Source organism: Octopus bimaculoides, chromosome 9 (assembly GCF_046866305.1).
Source record: "Octopus bimaculoides isolate indiv1 chromosome 9, ASM4686630v1, whole genome shotgun sequence".
Classification (NCBI taxonomy): Eukaryota; Metazoa; Mollusca; class Cephalopoda; order Octopoda; family Octopodidae; genus Octopus; species Octopus bimaculoides.
This window is the reverse complement of record NC_142936.1, coordinates 98,476,013-98,495,696: the sequence shown is the minus strand read 5'-3', so window position 1 is coordinate 98,495,696 and position 19,684 is coordinate 98,476,013. Positions and strand designations below refer to the sequence as shown.

Below are 19,684 nucleotides of genomic sequence, written 5' to 3'. Positions count from 1 at the left end.
ATTCACACACATTTTTTAGTGGTTCTTCAGTTTTTCTAGGCTCTGCAAAAGAATTCAGCAGTTTGGGCCTCCAACCAGGCCTTTCACAAACCTTTAAAGCCAGAACATTTTCAGCACCCCCTTGTACTACTACTACTACTACATCATCACCATCACCATCACCATCACCATCATCATCATCATCATCATTTAGCATCTGCTTTCCATGCTGGCATGGGTTAGATGGCTTGACTGGAACTGGTCAACTGGAGAGCTGTACCCGGTTCCGGCCTGGTCCTGACTTGCTTTCTATGGCTGCAGCCCCTTCCTAACCCTAACCCTAACCCTAACCCTTTTACATGTCATCAGCATCGGTGCTTTTACATGTCACTGGCACAGATGCTTCAGAATTTTATTATATTATAGATTGGGAGTACGATGATGTTTAAAGCCTATTCACAGTATTGAGCTACCTGATGTCATCAACAGGAGGCACATGCCACTGGATTCACTTCATGGATTCGTTCTTTATCTAACAAAGAAACTGCTAATATCCATTTCCACTTGCCATCGATTCTAATCAAGCCATTCTCTCTGTTTTCATTCTATGAATGGACATTACTGCTTTTCTTCATTTCTTCATAGATTTGCCTAATTATTATCTATTTTAATTGAACATTTAATTGGATTTCTCCTCTCTTTCTTCACAAAATGAACCACAATGATACCATTGATGAACAATGTTTCTCCACTTTTACATCTGTTTAACCTCTCCCTCTCTGATGATGCTATACTTGGCCTATGGAATGCTTGCTTGACTTAGATTCCAATAGTTGGAATATTCTAGAAACAACTGTTAGATACTATTCTTTTACTTGTTTCAGTCGACTGCGGCCATGCTGGAGCACCGCCTTGAGTCGAGCAAATCGACCCCAAGACTTATTTTTTGTAAGCCTAGTATTTATTCTATCGGTTTCTTTTGCCGAACCGCTAAGTTATGGGGGCGTAAACGCACCACCATCAGTTGTCAAGCGATGTTGGGGGGTAAACACACACACACATACATATATATATATATATATATACGATGGGTTTCTTTCAGTTTCTGTCTACCAAATCCACTGACAAGGCTTTGGTTGGCTCGAGGCTATAGTAGAAGACACTTGCCCAAGGTGCCATGCAGTGGGACTGAACCTGGAACCATGTACTTGGTAAGCAAGCTACTTACCACACAGCCACTTCTGCACCTATGTATACCTTTTTATCATATAGCTAAGTCGAATATCCTTGTCAAGTCTTGCAAAACCATTTGCCTTTTCATTTCTGCTTTAATCTATATCTACCTGCTGAAAGGAAAGCCCCCTTATTGCCACTTTAAAAAGGCAGTCACAAAATCACAATGTTTGGCTGCAATTCAAACCAGAATTTTAGTGGCATACTGATTTGAGCACTCAGAGTGCGTACCTTTAAGTTTGAGTCACCCTGACAAAAACTCCTCATATATTCTATATATATATATTTATATATATAGAGGTATATATGTGTCTATGTATATCAGGGCATGTATGTATGTATATTTATATGGGATCCATGTAAGCATGAAATTAAAGAAATATTTAGACCTGCAAACACCTCTACAGCTATGTATTTATGAAGATATATATTACGCAAAAATATATATTTGGACATATATGGGTGCACATGCATGCCTGTATCTGCATGTATTTGGGCATGTGAATATGTGTTTATGTATGTATGTATGTGTATGTGTGTGTGTATATATATATATATATAGATAGATAGATATAGATATAGATATATAGATATATATGAAAGTATTGTAGTTTGATGGAAATATTGTGTATTGTTAATGAAATGTAACATGTCTGGAATGGTACAACAATGCAGAGTAGACTATACATTATTATTATTGGAAAAAATTCAGTCTTGGAGCTTTTTCTGGAATAGTCCATCATCAGAGACAAATAAGAGTTTCTGAGGATATATGTATGCTTAGGTGTGTGTGTGTGTCTATATATATATATATATATATATATATATGTCATCATCATCATCATCATCATCATCGTCGTTTAACGTCTGCCTTCCATGCTAGCATGGGTTGGACGATTTGACTGAGGACTGGCAAACCAGATGGCTGCAATCTGATCTGGCAAAGTTTCTACAGCTGGATGCCCTTCCTAATGCCAACCACTCTGAGAGTGTAGTAGGTGCTTTTACGTGCCACCAGGACGAGGGCCAGTCATGCAGTATTGGCAATGGCCATGCTCAAAATGGTGTTTTTTACGTGCCACCTGCACAGGAGCCAGGACAGAGCATGGTTCCATGAGTAAGAGGTTCATTTTGCAACAATATGGCTTTGGATTCAGTTCCATTGTACAACATCTTGGTCAAGTGTTTTCTACTATAGCCCAAGGCCGACCAAAGCTTTTTAAGTAGATATAGTAGATGGAAACTTAAAGAAGCCCATTACACACACATTCTCTCTCTCCCTCTCTCTCCAACATGTAGCAGAAGGATACACATGTGCTTCAAACAGATATCTTTTATCTTGTTTCTTATTCTACTTTGACCAAGGGTTCACCTGAAGCATCACTCTGCTTCTTGCCCTTTTTCCTCTTCTAGCATTATTATCCACTGTGCACAACCTTTGTGGTTGTTCTTTTCTTTTTTTGTGTGTGCGTGGTGTGTTTACATTTTGTCCATCACTTTTAAAGCTTTCGTCTATTCTGTTGTAACCTCTGATATTGTCCATTTCTTATTTCCCTCTTTCCTTCTGCCAATTCACATGCACACATACATGCACAGATAAACAGATGGACAGAGATATGATCATCAACATTTTGCATCAGTATTCCTTGGTGACATGGGTTGAACATGAGAAAAACCTGAATTTATCCTTGGAATCATTGGATGGAGACAAAATCTTTAATATTGCTTAACATCACAATGTATTATTTTAACCTATGGATACTTTTTTTTTAAGAGGTAGAGTTGGGAATCCTAACATTTTGACAATTTCTCTAACTATATATTTTCCTATCCATTTATTTACTCACAAGAGCCCAATAGTTGTCAATATTATTCTTAAAACTGTTTAATTATTCAATAATTATTCATTCTATTTTCTTTGGAAATTCTCCAGGATATAAAGAAGTTAATATTCTCTAATCTATTTAAAAAAAAATAGTTATGCAATGATGGCATTGGAGCAGAAAAAAGATACAGCTTGTCTCAGCAAAGACAAAATAATAATCCCCAAAATACAATGCTTCAAAGACTTTATATACAATTTTCCATCTACTATCAAAGAACTGTTTCACAAAAAATATTCTCAAAAATGATTGTTAGAGGAATTCAACATAATATGTATATAGAATAGCTAAACATTGGAGCTTTCTGTTTAAAAATTGGAGGAAATACATTTTTTTCTTTTGGGAGCCTCCAAGTGGTTCTGAACTCCACATTTCCTAAGCTTGAATTATAAGCAGAGCACAGAATAACAAAGCTTTTACAGAGCCATGGACACCTGAAAACCAGGTTTCCTTTTTCTTTTACTTCTTCACTACTAGCTTTCTGCATGCTTCTCAAGAGTTTTCATTTCCTTTTTTCTAACTGCATTACTCTTCCCTGCATTTGATTTCTTCCTTCAGAACAGAAAAAAACTTTGAGATCACTATTTTATATATATATATATATATATATATATATATATATATATATATATAAATTCCTTAGCCCCTAACTGCATCCAGCCAAACATATTCAAATGTCCTTTTTGCAAATACTACACCTGTCCCTCGATCCCTAATACCTCTACAATATCTGGCCCGAAACCTCCAAAACACCCTACATTTTAATTACACCTCATAATCTCATCATTGATATTACAGTCAGCTGCGAGGGAAGTTCTAGGTGAACATTCAGGCTAGTAGAAACAACAGCTAAATCTCCCTCAAATCACACAGAAGGTAATTTGAAGATTAAGCTTCAATAAGAGGACAATAGATAATCTAGTTTTAGGTATACGTTGGGATGACAATAGCTGGAATGCCTTTGGTCATAGAAATACTTAAGGCTAATCTGGGTTTAAACAATAACAACTATAATGAAGGAGCTTCAGCAGGGTCTTCAGCTGCTTAAATATAGCAATTAAATCTCTTTGAAATCTCAGTCTTCTATTTTGAAAATGGAAGAATACATCAGATAATGCAATCTGAGATACAAAAGGAGAAACTGGTTGGAAGATTATGGCTGGAATGCCTTTCACCACAGATTTGCTCAATTGGGCCCTACCTTGGGCTAAACAACAATAACAAGAACAACAACTGTATTGCACATCGACTCTGTAATGGACTCAGAAAGTTTGCTACATGAAACAGATTTGCAAAGGACTCATACAAAGATTATATTATAAAGGTAGAACTCAGTCATGTATACAATATATCTAACCCTCTCTTTCTCTCTCTCCTTGTGTACATACATACATATATATATATATATATATATATATATATATATACACACACACACACATACATATACATATATTATCATCATCGTTTCTGGGAACCTCATTTATGTCCTCACATGCGCAGGTTGCCAACACAACTATATCGGACAGACGAGCCTCCCTTTGCATAGAAGAGTAGCAGTCCATAAAAAACAAATAAATCTTCTACAACACCGCCAAATTCCACTCAGTGGCCACATAGACTCTTGCACCAAGAATAAAAACCCTAAATTCCTTATATTCCCTTTCTATCAATGTAAAGACAGAATCCCTACACAAGAAAGAATCAACAAGGAGAATTTTTTTATAGAGAAATTCCAAACGCTTCTTAACATACAAACTCCTCGGTGACAATATTCCCTTCTCTTGCCTACCCATTGAAATATATATAAATTTACTTCTTGTTTCTCTAAGAACAAACATAAACTTCCTGTTGACAAAGAGTCCAGAACTCCAACTAAAGAGTATAAAACCCACAAAATTGTCTTCCCTTACCCACACTTCCTGTTTAACACATAAACTCTCAGCCTTTTTTGAACACAACACGATTCTTAATTCCATGCATCCTAATCTATCTAACAATTATCTACATGGATTACCATTGAACTTTAAAAGCTCAAAGACAATATAATGTATTGGTATATTTATTTTTTTTATATATATTTTATATTTTAAAATTTTTTTGTAAAAAACATTATTTTCATTTTCCCTCTTCTTGAAAATTTGCCATGCAATGAAAGCTGGTTAGAAATCCTTTTTAATCCTCCTTATACACATCTATATTAAAATATGCTTTCAGTTTAGCACTCTGTCTTATTATTATTATTTTTATTTTCCTATATATATATATATATATATATATATATATATAAACATACCATCATCCTCATCATCACCACTTAACACTATTTTCCATGCTGGAAACAGAAGTTAGAAAGCCAGAGAACTGCACCAAGCCCCAATCTCTGCTTTGGCATGATTTCTACAGCTGGGTGCCCTTCCTAACACAAACTACTTTACAAAGTGTCCTAGGTGCTTTTTACGTGGCACTAGCACTATGCTTTCCACGCTGGCATGGGTCGGATGGGTCATCATGGTGCAATGATGAGGGAAAGGTCATGTTGAAAAAGGGTTGGAGTATAAGCATAGGGAGAACTCAATAGCCTAGGGCATGTATATTTAGTCAGGTGACCTAGGAGGGGAGATGAGAGAAGGAGAGAGAGAAAGGGGGAGGGAGAAGATATTGGAAGAAGCAGAATAAGCGAGAAGGTAGTAAGAGTGTTATGGAAAAAGACGAGGATAGTTATAGTTGAGAAATGATTGGCAACAGCAGGTAAATAAAGGGAAGGATGACTAAGGTATAGAGATAAAAAAAATAAATAAATAGAAATGAAAAACCTGTAAATGTGAGTTTCAAATGGTTATCATTATCATCCCATAATGCAATGATTTTGGTTTTAAGTTATAATCTCCTTTTTTTTTCTCACAAGCAATAGTTCCTGACCTTACTTAATTCTTACCCACATTTGGAAATTAAGACATATATCAAAGAACTCTTTGGATCCACAATCATGACAGACCTATGATCATTCCTAAAATATCAGCTGTTCTAGCAAGTATTTCAGATTCTTTTTCAAACCAAACTCATCAATTATTATGGCACAGATTTGGGATTTCAGTAACTGTAATTTTCAACATGCAAACTGGGACAATAGCGGAGATATTTTTCAACATGAATATGGAAACGAATCTCATTATCATATTAAAAATCTCATTATCATATTAGAGACCCCATTATTATACTCAAGTTTGACAGAAATCAGCTTCACATAGTTATTCTCATGTTTTAGTGTCATTCATTTAGAAGGAAACTCTGATGAATTTTACATAATGATGCCAGAAATCATAAATCTTCATCTTCGTCTCATCTCTTTTCTCCTCTATCTCTCTCTCTCTCTATTAATTGATCTCATTTTTAGTTGCTTGCTTATTTATTTTTTGTTTTTGATCTTCCTCTCTCATGCTGGCTACTTTTCTCATTCCCTCTTTCGTCTCTTGGCCTTGCTAGCTGCTTCTCTTAGACCTTCTCTTTCTGTAGTTTCATAATCTGAGCTTTAGTGTTGCGGTTGTTGTGTAGCCTCCTAATCAACCCTGTGTGAACAAATCTATGATCAAAGCATTCCAGCCATGACCTTTACACATCTTATCTTTCTATACAAATCTACGACTACATTGGCTGGCCACCAAGTCCCTTGAAATGAAGGGCTTTGATTGCTGCTTTTAATGGCTCAACTGTGTAGATGTTCCATACATGTGTATGATCTCATCCTCCTCCTCCTCCTCCTCCTCCTCATCATCATCCATAACCACCATCACATTTCATGTTGGCCTGTGTTGGATGGTTTAATAGGATTCAACGGGCACTAAGAATGCATTATGCTCTAGTGTCAGCTTCAGCATGGTTTCTACAGCTGGATGTCCTTCTAACTATTTTCCAGTGTGGACTGGGATTTTCAAGCCATCAGCATTACTGAGGTTCCATGCAGCTCACAAGCTATATTTTACAATAAATAATTATATTTCTTCTTTCCATTTTCTAACACATGAAATATAATACCAATCTAATTCTTGAGCATTCTGGGTTTTAGAATAGATACATCACATCCCTACATGTCACTATGAATCTCACTGCCGAGACAAGTGAAGCAGTCCACAACTTCAACATTCTCACCCACAACTAAGACAAAATGGAGTCCTGCAAGAAGCCAACAACTGATTCATGTGTTTAAATTCCATCAAAGTCTTTTCTCTTTGTAGTGTCTATAAAACGGTAAGAACCCAGAGGAGTGAACCGGTGCCAGAGCAAGAACACTGAAGCGGATGCTTTGCAGTGTTTATTCTCACTCTTTGCAGTCTGAGTTCAAATTCCACCATGGTCTCTTTGGATGGTTAGGGTTAACTGGTTGCTTGGATCCACACTACTTGTAGTTACCTTAGGTCCCTTTCATACAGTCAACTCCGCTGGAAGTATTCAGATGGGGCTTTCAGTTAAAGGATATCAACCCCCATCCCAACATCTACAAAGTTATAAATTCTCTGTAAAAAGCCATGGGTACTGCCTTCCCATCCATTTTCACTACCCGCTATTCCTGGGGGTACAGTCCTCAATCATCTCCTCTATGCTAAGATTCTATCCAAAGCAACTGTTGTTATACTTTGCAGCTGGATCCCCAAGCACAGCCAACTGAAACTACAGATGGTATTCAACCATCTTGTTCTTGGTCTATCCCTACGTCTCCTGCTGGTTAGCTCAGCTTGAAGAATCCATCCTGTGATTATTTCCTGTAATATTCAAACCACATGTCCATCGTATCAGAGCTGTGACTTTCCAATATGGAATAAGTAGCAAGTTGACCTGGAGAGATTCTTTGGTCTCTGAGTTGTGCCCCATCAAGTAGCATTACTCTAGACATCCTTCATGGTAACCCCATTTCGGCCACTTGTATTCCTCATTGTACATTCGATCAAAAGTGAGGAAAGGTATAAAAACTGAATTAAAGATAATGAGTTTGGCTTTTTTTATCAACCTCTCCTCTTTTGAGGATCAAATGTTGAAGCTGGAGTGCTACAATGCCAGCACCTGAAATTCTACAATCCAGTTCAACCTGCCCATCCCTCCTGACTAAAAGGGAAAAAATATGTATTTAATCCTTATTTTGGTGAAAAGGGGGCATATTATACTTGGAGATTTTGTATGTAATATGAAAGTAAATAGCATTTAAACTAATGTTAAGATTGTAAACATGATAACAATAATATAGCATGAGTAATGAAACAGTGAGTGGTGAATGTCAAAATAATGGTAAAACTTGATGTCAGCTTATAAAATATCGTATTTCTAAGTGTAATTATAGTCAGTTAATACAGCAGGAATGAAAGAAACAGAAAAGTACAGAAGTATATTAATAGGACAGTGTGGATACATATATAATAGTAGTTCTTAATAGATGTACCATATGAACTCTTTTTTTAAAGAAAATGGAAACAAACATGAAGAATTAAAACAAAACAAATGTCAGATTAGCAATATATAATTTTTTCAAGTAAAATTTCCAAGTGAAAATTATAATTTTCCAATAAAAATTCAAGTTCAAAATGGATTTTTAACGATTTGTTAATATAAACAAATAATAGAATAAACAGACTAGCACTAAAAGAATAAAAGAAAAGAGAAAGACAAAAAAGTAATAAACAAGAAAGTATTCATGGAATTTTAATCTGTGATGGGGTTAAGTTTGCCTCTTACAAGTTAGATTTTTTTGCAGAGAAATTAAAGATTTACTCTTTTCATAATAAATTCCACAATGAGGCCGAAAAAAAAATCAGACTCAAAAATAAAACAGAACAAAAAAATATAAATTTGAAATTAGTTGTACTAAAATCATTAAGATTTTTTAGAGAAAATATTGTTGAAATCATTCATATTATATTTAAATGAAAATAGGCCTCTAGAGTAATAATAATGATGATAATATATATGTATATATATATATATATATATATATATATATATATATATATATATATATATATATATATATATGATGATATATATATATATATATATATATGCATGAATAGATATATAGATATATACATGTATATATATATCTACGACTATATATATATATAAATATAAAATAAAATGTATTGTTAATAAACTGTATAGTAGTTATTTCAACTATCTTCTTTTTATATCTTGTTTTATTTTGCTTTTTTTGTAAAAAATTTCATTTTCAGTTATTTGAAGATCCCAATTATTGAATAAAAGTGATAGATTTTCCTTTCTTTCTTTTTTTTGTTTCTCTTGAATTGTAATGTGACAGTGAAAAGATGTTTCTTTCTTTTCACTTCAATCAACTGAAACCTGATAACAATTTATAGTGAACTAATTCTATGAAGAAACTCAATAAAAACTGTTTCGTAATTTTTCATCAATAAATTTATAGCTTTTTAATAGATGAACGAAGGCTATAATTTTGCTGCTTTAGTGAATGGCATTTCTCATGAGAGAATTATGGTTACACTGTCTAAGAAATTTAGCCAGTTATTCACAAAGAATTCTTGAAAAATAAAAAATACTATAAAAATTTTTGGAAAATATTTTTTTGATTTAGATTTAGAAAAGGGGAAAAAATAATTATTTCCTACCAAGTCAGTGATGAAAACATCTACACTGTGACTGGCAAGTGGCAAATGACAAGCATCCCATTTGAAAACATCGATACCAAGCTGAGGCCTAGAAAGTGAAAAGAAAAAAAGGTATAGAAGAAAGACATGCTAAACAGATGATGGTACGTTTCAAGTGCAATATAAAACAATGTGGCATTACATATTGATTAGTTTCATGCACTTATTAACACTGTCTCCTTGACAACAGAAATGCCTCTTAAGAACAAATATCCAATACAATATAGAGAAAGAAAGAAATTAGAAAAGAAAGGAAAGGCAGGAAAAAGAAAAGTAAAACTAACATATTCAAAGTATGCTTCATATAGAACTGTTCAAAATTAGAAATTGACATAAAAAAATGAATTATTCAGTATTTTTTACTAGAAACAGATAAAATTGGGGAAGGTGATTATCATTTTGTAGTCGAGTGAAACTGTATACTCCATCTGGTAAAAAGTAGTAGGAAAGAGTCCTTATAAAGAAACCGGTCTTCAAGAGAGGATTGGGAGTCAATGGTTTTAGTTGGTGTCTTGTGGAGCTATCAACAATAGTAAGACAGAAGAAGTTAGTGTATGACTATTATGGTATGAAGAGATACTACAATGGCATCTAATGACTAGTAACTATTGGTGTCTTTAAGCCCTTCATGCAACAAGCCTAATCTTAGTATGACTCCTATTTCAGAACTACTTGGATGCAGTATTAAAGCCTATCAGCTAAATTCCACATTAAAAGTCAGCCTGTTACTCCTTTGTTACTCCTTTGTTACTCCTTTGTTACTCCTTTGAAATGGATAGGCAAAAGTTGCACATTTACCACATAATGCCTTTCTTCATTGAAAAGGGTGAAGAATGCTCTGAAAACATGTAAAATCATTTGTGTTTATGGTGAAGAGGCTGTAGGGGAATCAATCGTTCAAAGATAGTTTGCAAAATTTAGATGGGCTGAGTTCAACTTGGAAGTTGACAGTCACTAAGGAACACTCGAGCCAAAAGGCTTGGAAATCAGAAAATACCATTTCTGATGACTGACCTGTGAATGACAAAAAAACACTCAAAATGCATAAAATATTATTAAAAGTAAAAAACATCCTAAATCCCTAAAACAGTTATTTATTAGCACCAAATTACCCACAAAAAATACAACCCCACTAGTCAAAAAATGTGATCACCCTAACTGCGGAACATGCATCAACCTTATGGAAGGGTCAACATATGAACTGAAGTCAGGTCAAACATTCACATAAAACATCACTCCACCTATACATCGAGGAATTCAAAATCAGGGGTTCAAACTCCAAACTACTGTATAATAACACCTTACACCCTCTCAAACACCAGTCACTGATGTCACCTTGGGTTGAACTTAAATAGATTGTTTTCTGATTAAAACTGAACCCCCAGGAAAAAAACAAATAGACACTTAACAAACCGAACCAGTAGCTTCTGAAGGAAATCAACCAATCAGAATGCTGGAGATGACCGTCAGACAGACAAAAACAGGTTACCAAACCCTTTGACAAAAGCAAACATGTTAGCAGAAAATCAACCAATCAGGGTACTGGATTTCTACTGGTCAAAGACAAGGGATCAAAATGTTCAACAAATAAATGACATCACCTGGAAGTCAACCAACCAGATTGCTAGACTTCTGTCAAAACATCCGGAAACCAAGTGACATATTAAGGTGGCCAGCAAGATTGAGAAAAACAAATGACATCATTAAATTTACAACCAATCAGAACTTGATCCTTTACTATAAATGCACGCACACACATCAACATCATCATCATTTAGCATCCACTTTCTATGCTAGTATGGGTTAGATGGTTTGACTGGAACTGGTTTTGGCTTGGTTTCTATTACTTAGTGCCTTTCCTAACACCAACCACAAAACCAATGGTTAAAAAAATGTGAACATCCAAACTGTGAAACATACCCCAACCAACAGTAAGGCATGGAATTCCAATTCAAACAAGGAGAGAGGTTCACAATTAAGATCAACTTCACTTGTGCATCTGAGAATTTAATTTATGCTATAGCTTGTTCAGGTTATGGACACAACTATAGAGGGCAGACAAGTATGTCACATAGATGGATAACCACACTACATAAGGAACAGAGCCATTTATCAAGGTATAGATAGATACCTTTGAGTGAACACAGAGAGATGTGCAGAAAATCTCCAACCAAATTTCAGTTTTCCCCATCTACCAGTGCAAAGAAACAATTTAAGATTTTGTATGTTTATTTATCCCAACCCCAAAATGAGCAATTACCTCCTCTGTCCCAAGTAATAATTATCACCAATTACCTCCCCTTAGATTTTTCTACTTGCTGATTCATTCACAAACATTCATACAAGAACATGGGCTAAAATATTCTTAAGAAAATAAGAAATTACAATGATTTCAATGTCATTTCAATATACTCCCACTCAGTTGAGGGCTTTTCTCTTCCTCCTTCCATTATTTTGTCTTGCAAGTTACTTATCAGCCTCACTAGTGCCAGTATCGTAAAAGAAGGACCCTGTTGTCTCTGTGAAATGGTTGGTGCTAGAAGGGCATCCAGCTGTAAAAAAACATGCAAAACTGATGCAGTTCCGTAGTGTGTCAGACCCTGTCAAACTGTGCAACCCATGCCAGCATGGAAAATAGATGATGATGATGTAGCTTGAATCACTTTTAATGACATAATATGTCTGTGTTTTTTTTTTTCATTTTTTTAAAAAACACAACAACAAAGACTACTTATTGCAAAAGATTCAGATGCAATCCATAAATGACAATCCATAAAATATTGGCCATAACTGGCTTCTCTCTATGGCTTTTGATTTTTTCATGGCTTGTTTTCTTTATGAATGAGATATTTATTATCAGCAGTAACTCGGTTTCATTTTATTTCCAATTTCCTTTGACATTAACATATCTCTGTGGTGTCAATGTAATAGACACACAAATTCAATATCCTAACACACACATACACATATATATACACATGTACATATATACACACACACATGTAGAAGTAAAAATATGTGTGTATTATGTATATGTGTGTGTATGTATATATATATATATATATATATATATATATATATACACACATATCAACAACTGACTCAAGAAAAACTATATGTATATCAACACCAAAATATTCAAGAAAAATAAAAGCAAAACAAAACAAAAAAAAAATAGTTCCTCCTCCTTCAGTTGAGAAGTGGTTTATCTCCTTGGACTATTTCTTTGAAATTTTGGTTTATAGGTTTAAGCTAAAAACAATTTGAAACAGTCTAGCAAATAATTCCCCACATTCTGATGGTTTGATATTCTTTTTTTTCCCCAGTAGCTATTGCAGTAAGCACTGTATTTTCTTTCAAAGAAACCAAAGGAATAAGCAAGGGTTCTTTTATCAATAGTTATCTTTAAATATTGGAGTATTTTATAAAGTAGTCACAAGTTTTGGGGAGAGGATATAAAAAGATGTATTTCACTATAACGAATCAAGTTTGGTTAGAGCTAGAATTACGAGAATTTAAGCTTGTTGGTGCTTGAAGATTCAGTGGAACACTTTGTATATTCACTCATTTGTTCATTTGCTTAATGTTCTTTTTTTTTCCATGCTACCATGGGTTTCATTTGCAGATTGAGTTGAAACAGGGTGTTAGGGTTGGATGTTTTACCTTTCATCAATACTTCCCTGTTTTTCAAGTAAGGGATAATTTTATTATGCAGGTCTCTCTAAAAGTACATGTGATATCAACTTTGGGACCTCTTCATTCTTGTGGTGATGAGCGTAGAATATAGAAACATTCACAAGCATTTGCATGAACACATGCACAAACATACATGCACACACACACACACACATATATATGTAATTGTGTGTGTGTGTGTGTGTATATATATCATTGTCATCATTTAATGTCCATTGTCCATGATGGTAGGGGTTGGATGGTTGAGACCAGGGCTGGTAAACTGGGAGGCTGCAGCAAACTCCATTCTCATTTGGCATGCTTTCTGAATGCCTACCCTAATGCCAGCCACTCTGAGAGTGTAATGGGTGCTTTTACATATCACTGGCATGGGTGCCATTTGCGTAAATGACAAAGAACTAGAATAGATAGAAAAGTACAGACTACTAACAGACGAAATCGCAAGAATGTGGACTATAAGGAGAGTGTCTGTCATTGCAGTAGTTGTAGGGACCCTTGGAGCACTAACAACCAGGTTTGAGAAATATATAAGAGAAATCCGAATTGACAGGAGAGCAGAGCAAGCCCCCAAAAACTGCTCTGCCGGGGACAGCTAGGATTTTGAGATTGGTATTTAGATGTTCAGTGTCTCCCACAATAATTAACAACCAAGTATCAAAGCTTGTATTGTGTGGAAAGAGACCCCGTGAGACCTCTGACAGCAGGCTACTGTCTGCTCTCACAGAATCTGCAAGAGTAAACAAGATTGAGCACTCTGATAAGTAAAACAATAATAATAATAATAATAATAATAATAATAATAATAATAATAATAATAAGAGGAATGAACAAGTGTCTCAGCTGTGCTACATCTGTAACAGAGTGGATGAAACCATTGCCCATATCATGAACGAATGCCCTAGACTTGCCCCAAACCCCTACTAGTTGAGGTGACATGATAAGGTAGCGAAAGTGCTACATTGCAAACTGTCCAAAAAGTGGGGGCTAGAAAGAAGCAAGGCATGATATGAGCACAAACTGCAGAGAGTGATGGAGTTGGAGACTTGCAAAATTCTAGGGGTTTTCTTAATCCAAACAGATCAGGTGCTTCAGCATAACAGACTATACCAGTGGTGGTTGACAAGATGTACCAAATGTGTTATGTAGCTGATGTCATGCGCTCCTTTGATCCACAAATAGTCAAGAAGGAAGGCAAAAAAATATATAAATACAACCCTCTTAAGTACGAAATAGCCCGGCTATGGAAAATGAAGAAGGTGAAGATAGTGCCAATTATTGTTGGGTCCTTGCGAAGAGTATCAGAAGACATCGATATAAAAGAAATTGGAATAGAGTGGCCAGTAGAAATGTTTGCCTCCTTGACATGGCCAGAATAATCAGCAAAGTATTAGATAGATGAAAAGAACAGATAGCATGGTACTGTAGGCTGCAGGCAACAAGCATGCCACACATGCAAGACTTCAGGAATTCCAACAATTTTTTTTTTTTGTATTTGCTGCTGATTAGGTATTCCACACATGCACAGTAATTTTGAAAAATTAGACATATATGCATAAGTCAGATGGAGTGTCTCGTGCATATATTGTCGCTCTAGGCTATTTCGCTGATGATAGTTTGCTAAAATAACTTGAAACCCGGTTCGAAATATAGATGGTAAATGTTTTTATTTTTCATTCCTTTTCGAAAATTATCCCATTTTTGTGGTGCAGAGCTTTGGCTGCTCTTTCTAGCGAGTTAGATGCCCTTTATGGGCATCTCTAATGTGTATTAAATGTACACTATTTTACATGAATAAGATATATATATATATATATATATATATATATATATATATATATATATATATATATATATATGTATGTATGTATGTATATTCATATAAAACAAAGTCAGGAAGTGTGAGAGCCATAAGATGTACCCAGTGTAAGCTATGGACACATAAGAGGTGCAACAATATCAAAGGAAGGCTAACTAGGAAGATAACTTTTGTGTGTGGCAGATGCTTAGGAGCAATGAATACTGAAAATGTGCAGAGAACAGCTTCCGTCACATTCCAGGGGAAAAAACTACAAATAGTTGAGAGCTTCCATTACCTAGGTGACCAAGTTAGTAGGGGGGGGGATGCTCTGAGAGTGTAGCTGCTAGAATAAGCCTGAGCAAAGTTCAGAGAGCTCTTACCTCTGCTAATGACAAAAGGTTTCTCACTCGGAGTAAAAGGTAGACTGTATGACACATGTGTGTGAACAGCCATGCTATGTGGCAGTGAAACATGGGCTGTGACTGCTGAGGACATGTGTTAGCTTGCAAGGAATGAAGCCAGTATGCTCCGATGGATGTGTAATGTCCGTGTGCAGACACGACAGAATGTAAGCACCTTGAGAGACAAGTTGGACATAAGAAGCATCAGATGTGGAGTGCAAGAGAGACGACTGAGCTGGTATGGTCATGTGTTGCGAATGGATGAGGACAGCTGTGTGAAAAAGATTCACACCTTAGCAGTTGAAGGAACCTGTGGAAGAGGTAGACCCAGGAAGACCTGGGATGAGGTGGTGAAATATGACCTTCGAACATTGGGCCTCTCCGAGGTTATGACAAGCGATCAGCACTTTTGGAGATATTCTGTCCTTGAGAAGACCTGGCAAGCGAAGTGAGACCATAACTGTGGCCAGTGCTGCATAACCAGCCCATTTAAGAGTACCCTTCAAACATTGGGCAATAATCTCCGCTTGCAAAGACCTGTTGAGGCAAGAGAAATCATTGTTGTGATCGATGACAGTACCGCCTGACTGGCACTTGTGGCAGTGGAACATTAAAAGCACCATTCAGGTGTGAACGTTGCCAGTGCCGCCTAACTGGCTCCTGTGCAGGTGGCACATAAAAAGCACCATTTGAGTGTGGTTGATGCCAGTACCACCTGACTGGCCCTCATGCCAGTGGGACATTAAAGCACACATTACACTCTTGGAGTGGTTGGCATTAGGAAGGGCAACCAGCTGTAGAAACTCTGCCAGATCAGATTGGAGCCTGGTGCAGCCTTCTGGCTCACCAGCCCTCAGTCAAACAGTCCAACCCATGCCAGCATAGAAAACAGACGTTAAACGACAATGATGATGATGATGATGATGACTTCCATGTGATTATAGCTGTTTTGTAACCTTCTCCCTGTAGTATTAATTTCAATGTGCAAAATTATATGCACATGTTTACATCAATATGTATGCTCAGTACTAAACAATATAATTGTATATTCACAAATTAAATCAAATAAAGAACATCATGGACATATCTACAATCCCACTTGGAGTTGTTCTGATACCGTGGTATCTAGTTACAGCTGTGTATTGAGTGTACCACAGTCACAGATCAGCTCTGGCAACAAGATAAATGCCATCAACATCTGGGTTAAATAGTAACAAAAATGATTTCGTATAAAAGTTCTACACAGAAATAATTTGAAAGTTGAAAAGCTTTTTGGATGACACATAACTTTTCATATAATATAAAGATTGTGTACCCTATTTTGTCAAAACAGTTCATTTTTTTCTAATATATAATTTTTGCAAATAGAAGAAATATAAACGCTAAATTTCTGGTGAAAAATTGTACGAAAACAAAAAATTTAGAAAATAGTTTATATATAATTTAATTTGAAAACTTTAATCCTTTCATAGGAAGCAAAAAAAATTATTCTATGATGAATGATAAAATATGCTTGAGGAGAAAGGCAACGCTAAGAATGTTTGAACATGTTAAATATCTGTCTTTATGAATGTAATAAGATAATGATGGAAAATAATAATTGAAAATAGTTGGGAATGGACTTCATTTTTAAGTTTTGAAAACCAGAGCTAATTCTGTGATAACAACACTTCTTCATAAATGGCTGGCAGACTTTGAGGTAAAATATTGGAAAAATACAGAAATAAATAATCATTTCTTTTTAATATTTCACTTATATTTCAAATTTCCAGTACACACGCTCATATCCATCTGTCTGTCTGTCTGTCCATATATGTATCTATCTATCTATCCACACACACACACACACACACACACATGCAAATATATCTACACATCCACAAATATTTTAGAAGCAAGAGACTGTCAAGGCTTCTAAGAATTACTCTTTTATTTTAATAGAAGACAGTTGTATGTAGAATCATTATTGGAGATGTTTTTCAGACCTTTTTGTCTGTCAGCTATCATTATTTTTTTTCTGTTTTTGTTATTATTAATAATGAAAATAAATATATCTAACATTCACTGGAAATGAAAAGTCAACCAGCCTCACCCAACTCTACCCCCCCACCCAAATAAAAAGAAAGAAAGAATGAATGTGAGAAAAATTAAAAAGGGAGTGTATATATTGAAAGTTTATTGGTCAGTCATTGTGATTATGCTTGTGACTGAAATCTTTTAAGATATATCTTAAGGCTAAATACGGTTTTACCAATAAATGATTTCCTTAAATAAAATAAACATAAATTTCATGTTTATTTTTAATGATGTTACACCTCAATCAATTCTCTCTCCTTCATCCCCCTCTCACACTGTATATGTGTGTGTATGTGAGTAGATATGCTTATATATGTGTGTATACACACATATGTGCATGGGCATATGCATGTATGTATGTTTGTATGTATGCATGAATATGTATACATACATATACAAAGAGAGAGAAAGAATAGGAAACCTTGTGTGTGGATCAGTTAGACAAAAACTGAAAGAAGTCTGTTGTGTGTGTGTGCGTGACTTCATATTTCCCCTGTGGTCACTGGTTTGTAAACAAGGGTGTCCAGATGGTGTCATTTGCTGGCAGACCATTACAAAAGCATGCTTAGAATTTCAAACACACACATGTATATATGTAGCTCTCTCTCTATATATATGTGTGTGTGTATCTATGTATGCCAGTATTCAGTTTTGTTTCAAGATTTCCTGACCCCAACCCTGACCTCTTTCCAAGCAACGCAATCTTTCTCTATTCCTACCAGACATGGAAGGTTGGTAAGAAACAACAGAGATTGCATGATGGTAACATTTGTTAAGAACAATCATACAAAGTCAAAGCAAGGAGAGACTAACACACATTTATATATACACATATTTCTATACATATATATACACATATATCATCATCATCATCTAATGTCCCTTTTCCATGCTAGCATGGGTTGGATGGTTTGACTGAAACCTGATAAGCTTGGGAGCTGCACCAGGAATTTGCTTGGTGCCATCAAAGTGGAAAAAGGGGTTTTTTTTTTTAGTTTTTGAAAATTTGAAACAAAATTTAGGGTCTTTTTAAACTGATTGTTGCAGAGAAGTGAAAATATGGCTACTACTCATTAATTTCAAATTAAACTTACCAAAGACGAGGGTCTTCCAGCACCCCCTAGTACCCCCCCCCCCCCAAGTCTCTTAACGCCCTCCCCGCCCCAGTGTCCCTTGGCTCCCAAACGCCTCCCTTAGGCTCCAAATGGCCCCCGTTGAGAACCTTTGCCTTAGACGGTTATTCCAACCGCTAACTCTTCTAATATATATATATATATATATACCTATTAATACCTATATATTAATACCTATATTATTAATATACCTATATATTAATACCTATATATATATATATATATGTATTAATCCATTCTGGCCAATCTTAACAATTGGTTTTGCATTAGGGATTCAACAGAGTTAGAGGTGAACAGACATCCAGTTTGTGGTTGCTGTGAAAAAGACAATATGAACTGAGTAAAGGTTAGTTAAGAGTTTATGTCCCTTGGTACCAAAAACACCATCTCTGGGGGGGGGGGGTGCAAGTTGACGAGAGTTTTCTGGAAAAGATTTTCTGAGAAATATATGTATCTTTAATGGAATGTGTATAGTGGTACGATATGTATAGCCTCTGTGGTGTGGGGCGGAAGTGGCACATGTGTGTTCATTAGTGTTTTCTTTTATGTTTTGGTTAAATTCTTAAGGCATTTATGTATGCGTGAGGGGGCTTATATTGGTGGGGTGGAAAACAGTCTTTTGGGTGGATGTCCACAATGCTAGGGCATGTGTCTGTGTTTGTGCATGCTCTGGTCAAACTCTTTGCTGCATTCCCAGATATTGGTGTAGGGATGACCAAAGCTGTGGGGGACTGGTGATTATAATCATGATGGGGTATGTAGTTAGGATAGATGGTCATCATTACAATTGTTTCACCCCCCCACCTTCTAGCATCGA

General features: G+C 35.6%; 1 protein-coding gene across 1 annotated transcript in view; it reads right to left on the bottom strand.

The window, feature by feature from the left end:
- LOC106876489 (tRNA (guanine(6)-N(2))-methyltransferase THUMP3) overlaps positions 1–19,684 on the bottom strand; it is a 1,026,994-nt gene that overhangs the window by 46,381 nt on the left and 960,929 nt on the right. Inside the window, exon 6 of the mRNA XM_052970899.2 lies at positions 9,725–9,812. Coding sequence (XP_052826859.1) covers positions 9,725–9,812 — 88 coding nt within the window. The remainder of the gene's footprint in view (positions 1–9,724; positions 9,813–19,684) is intronic.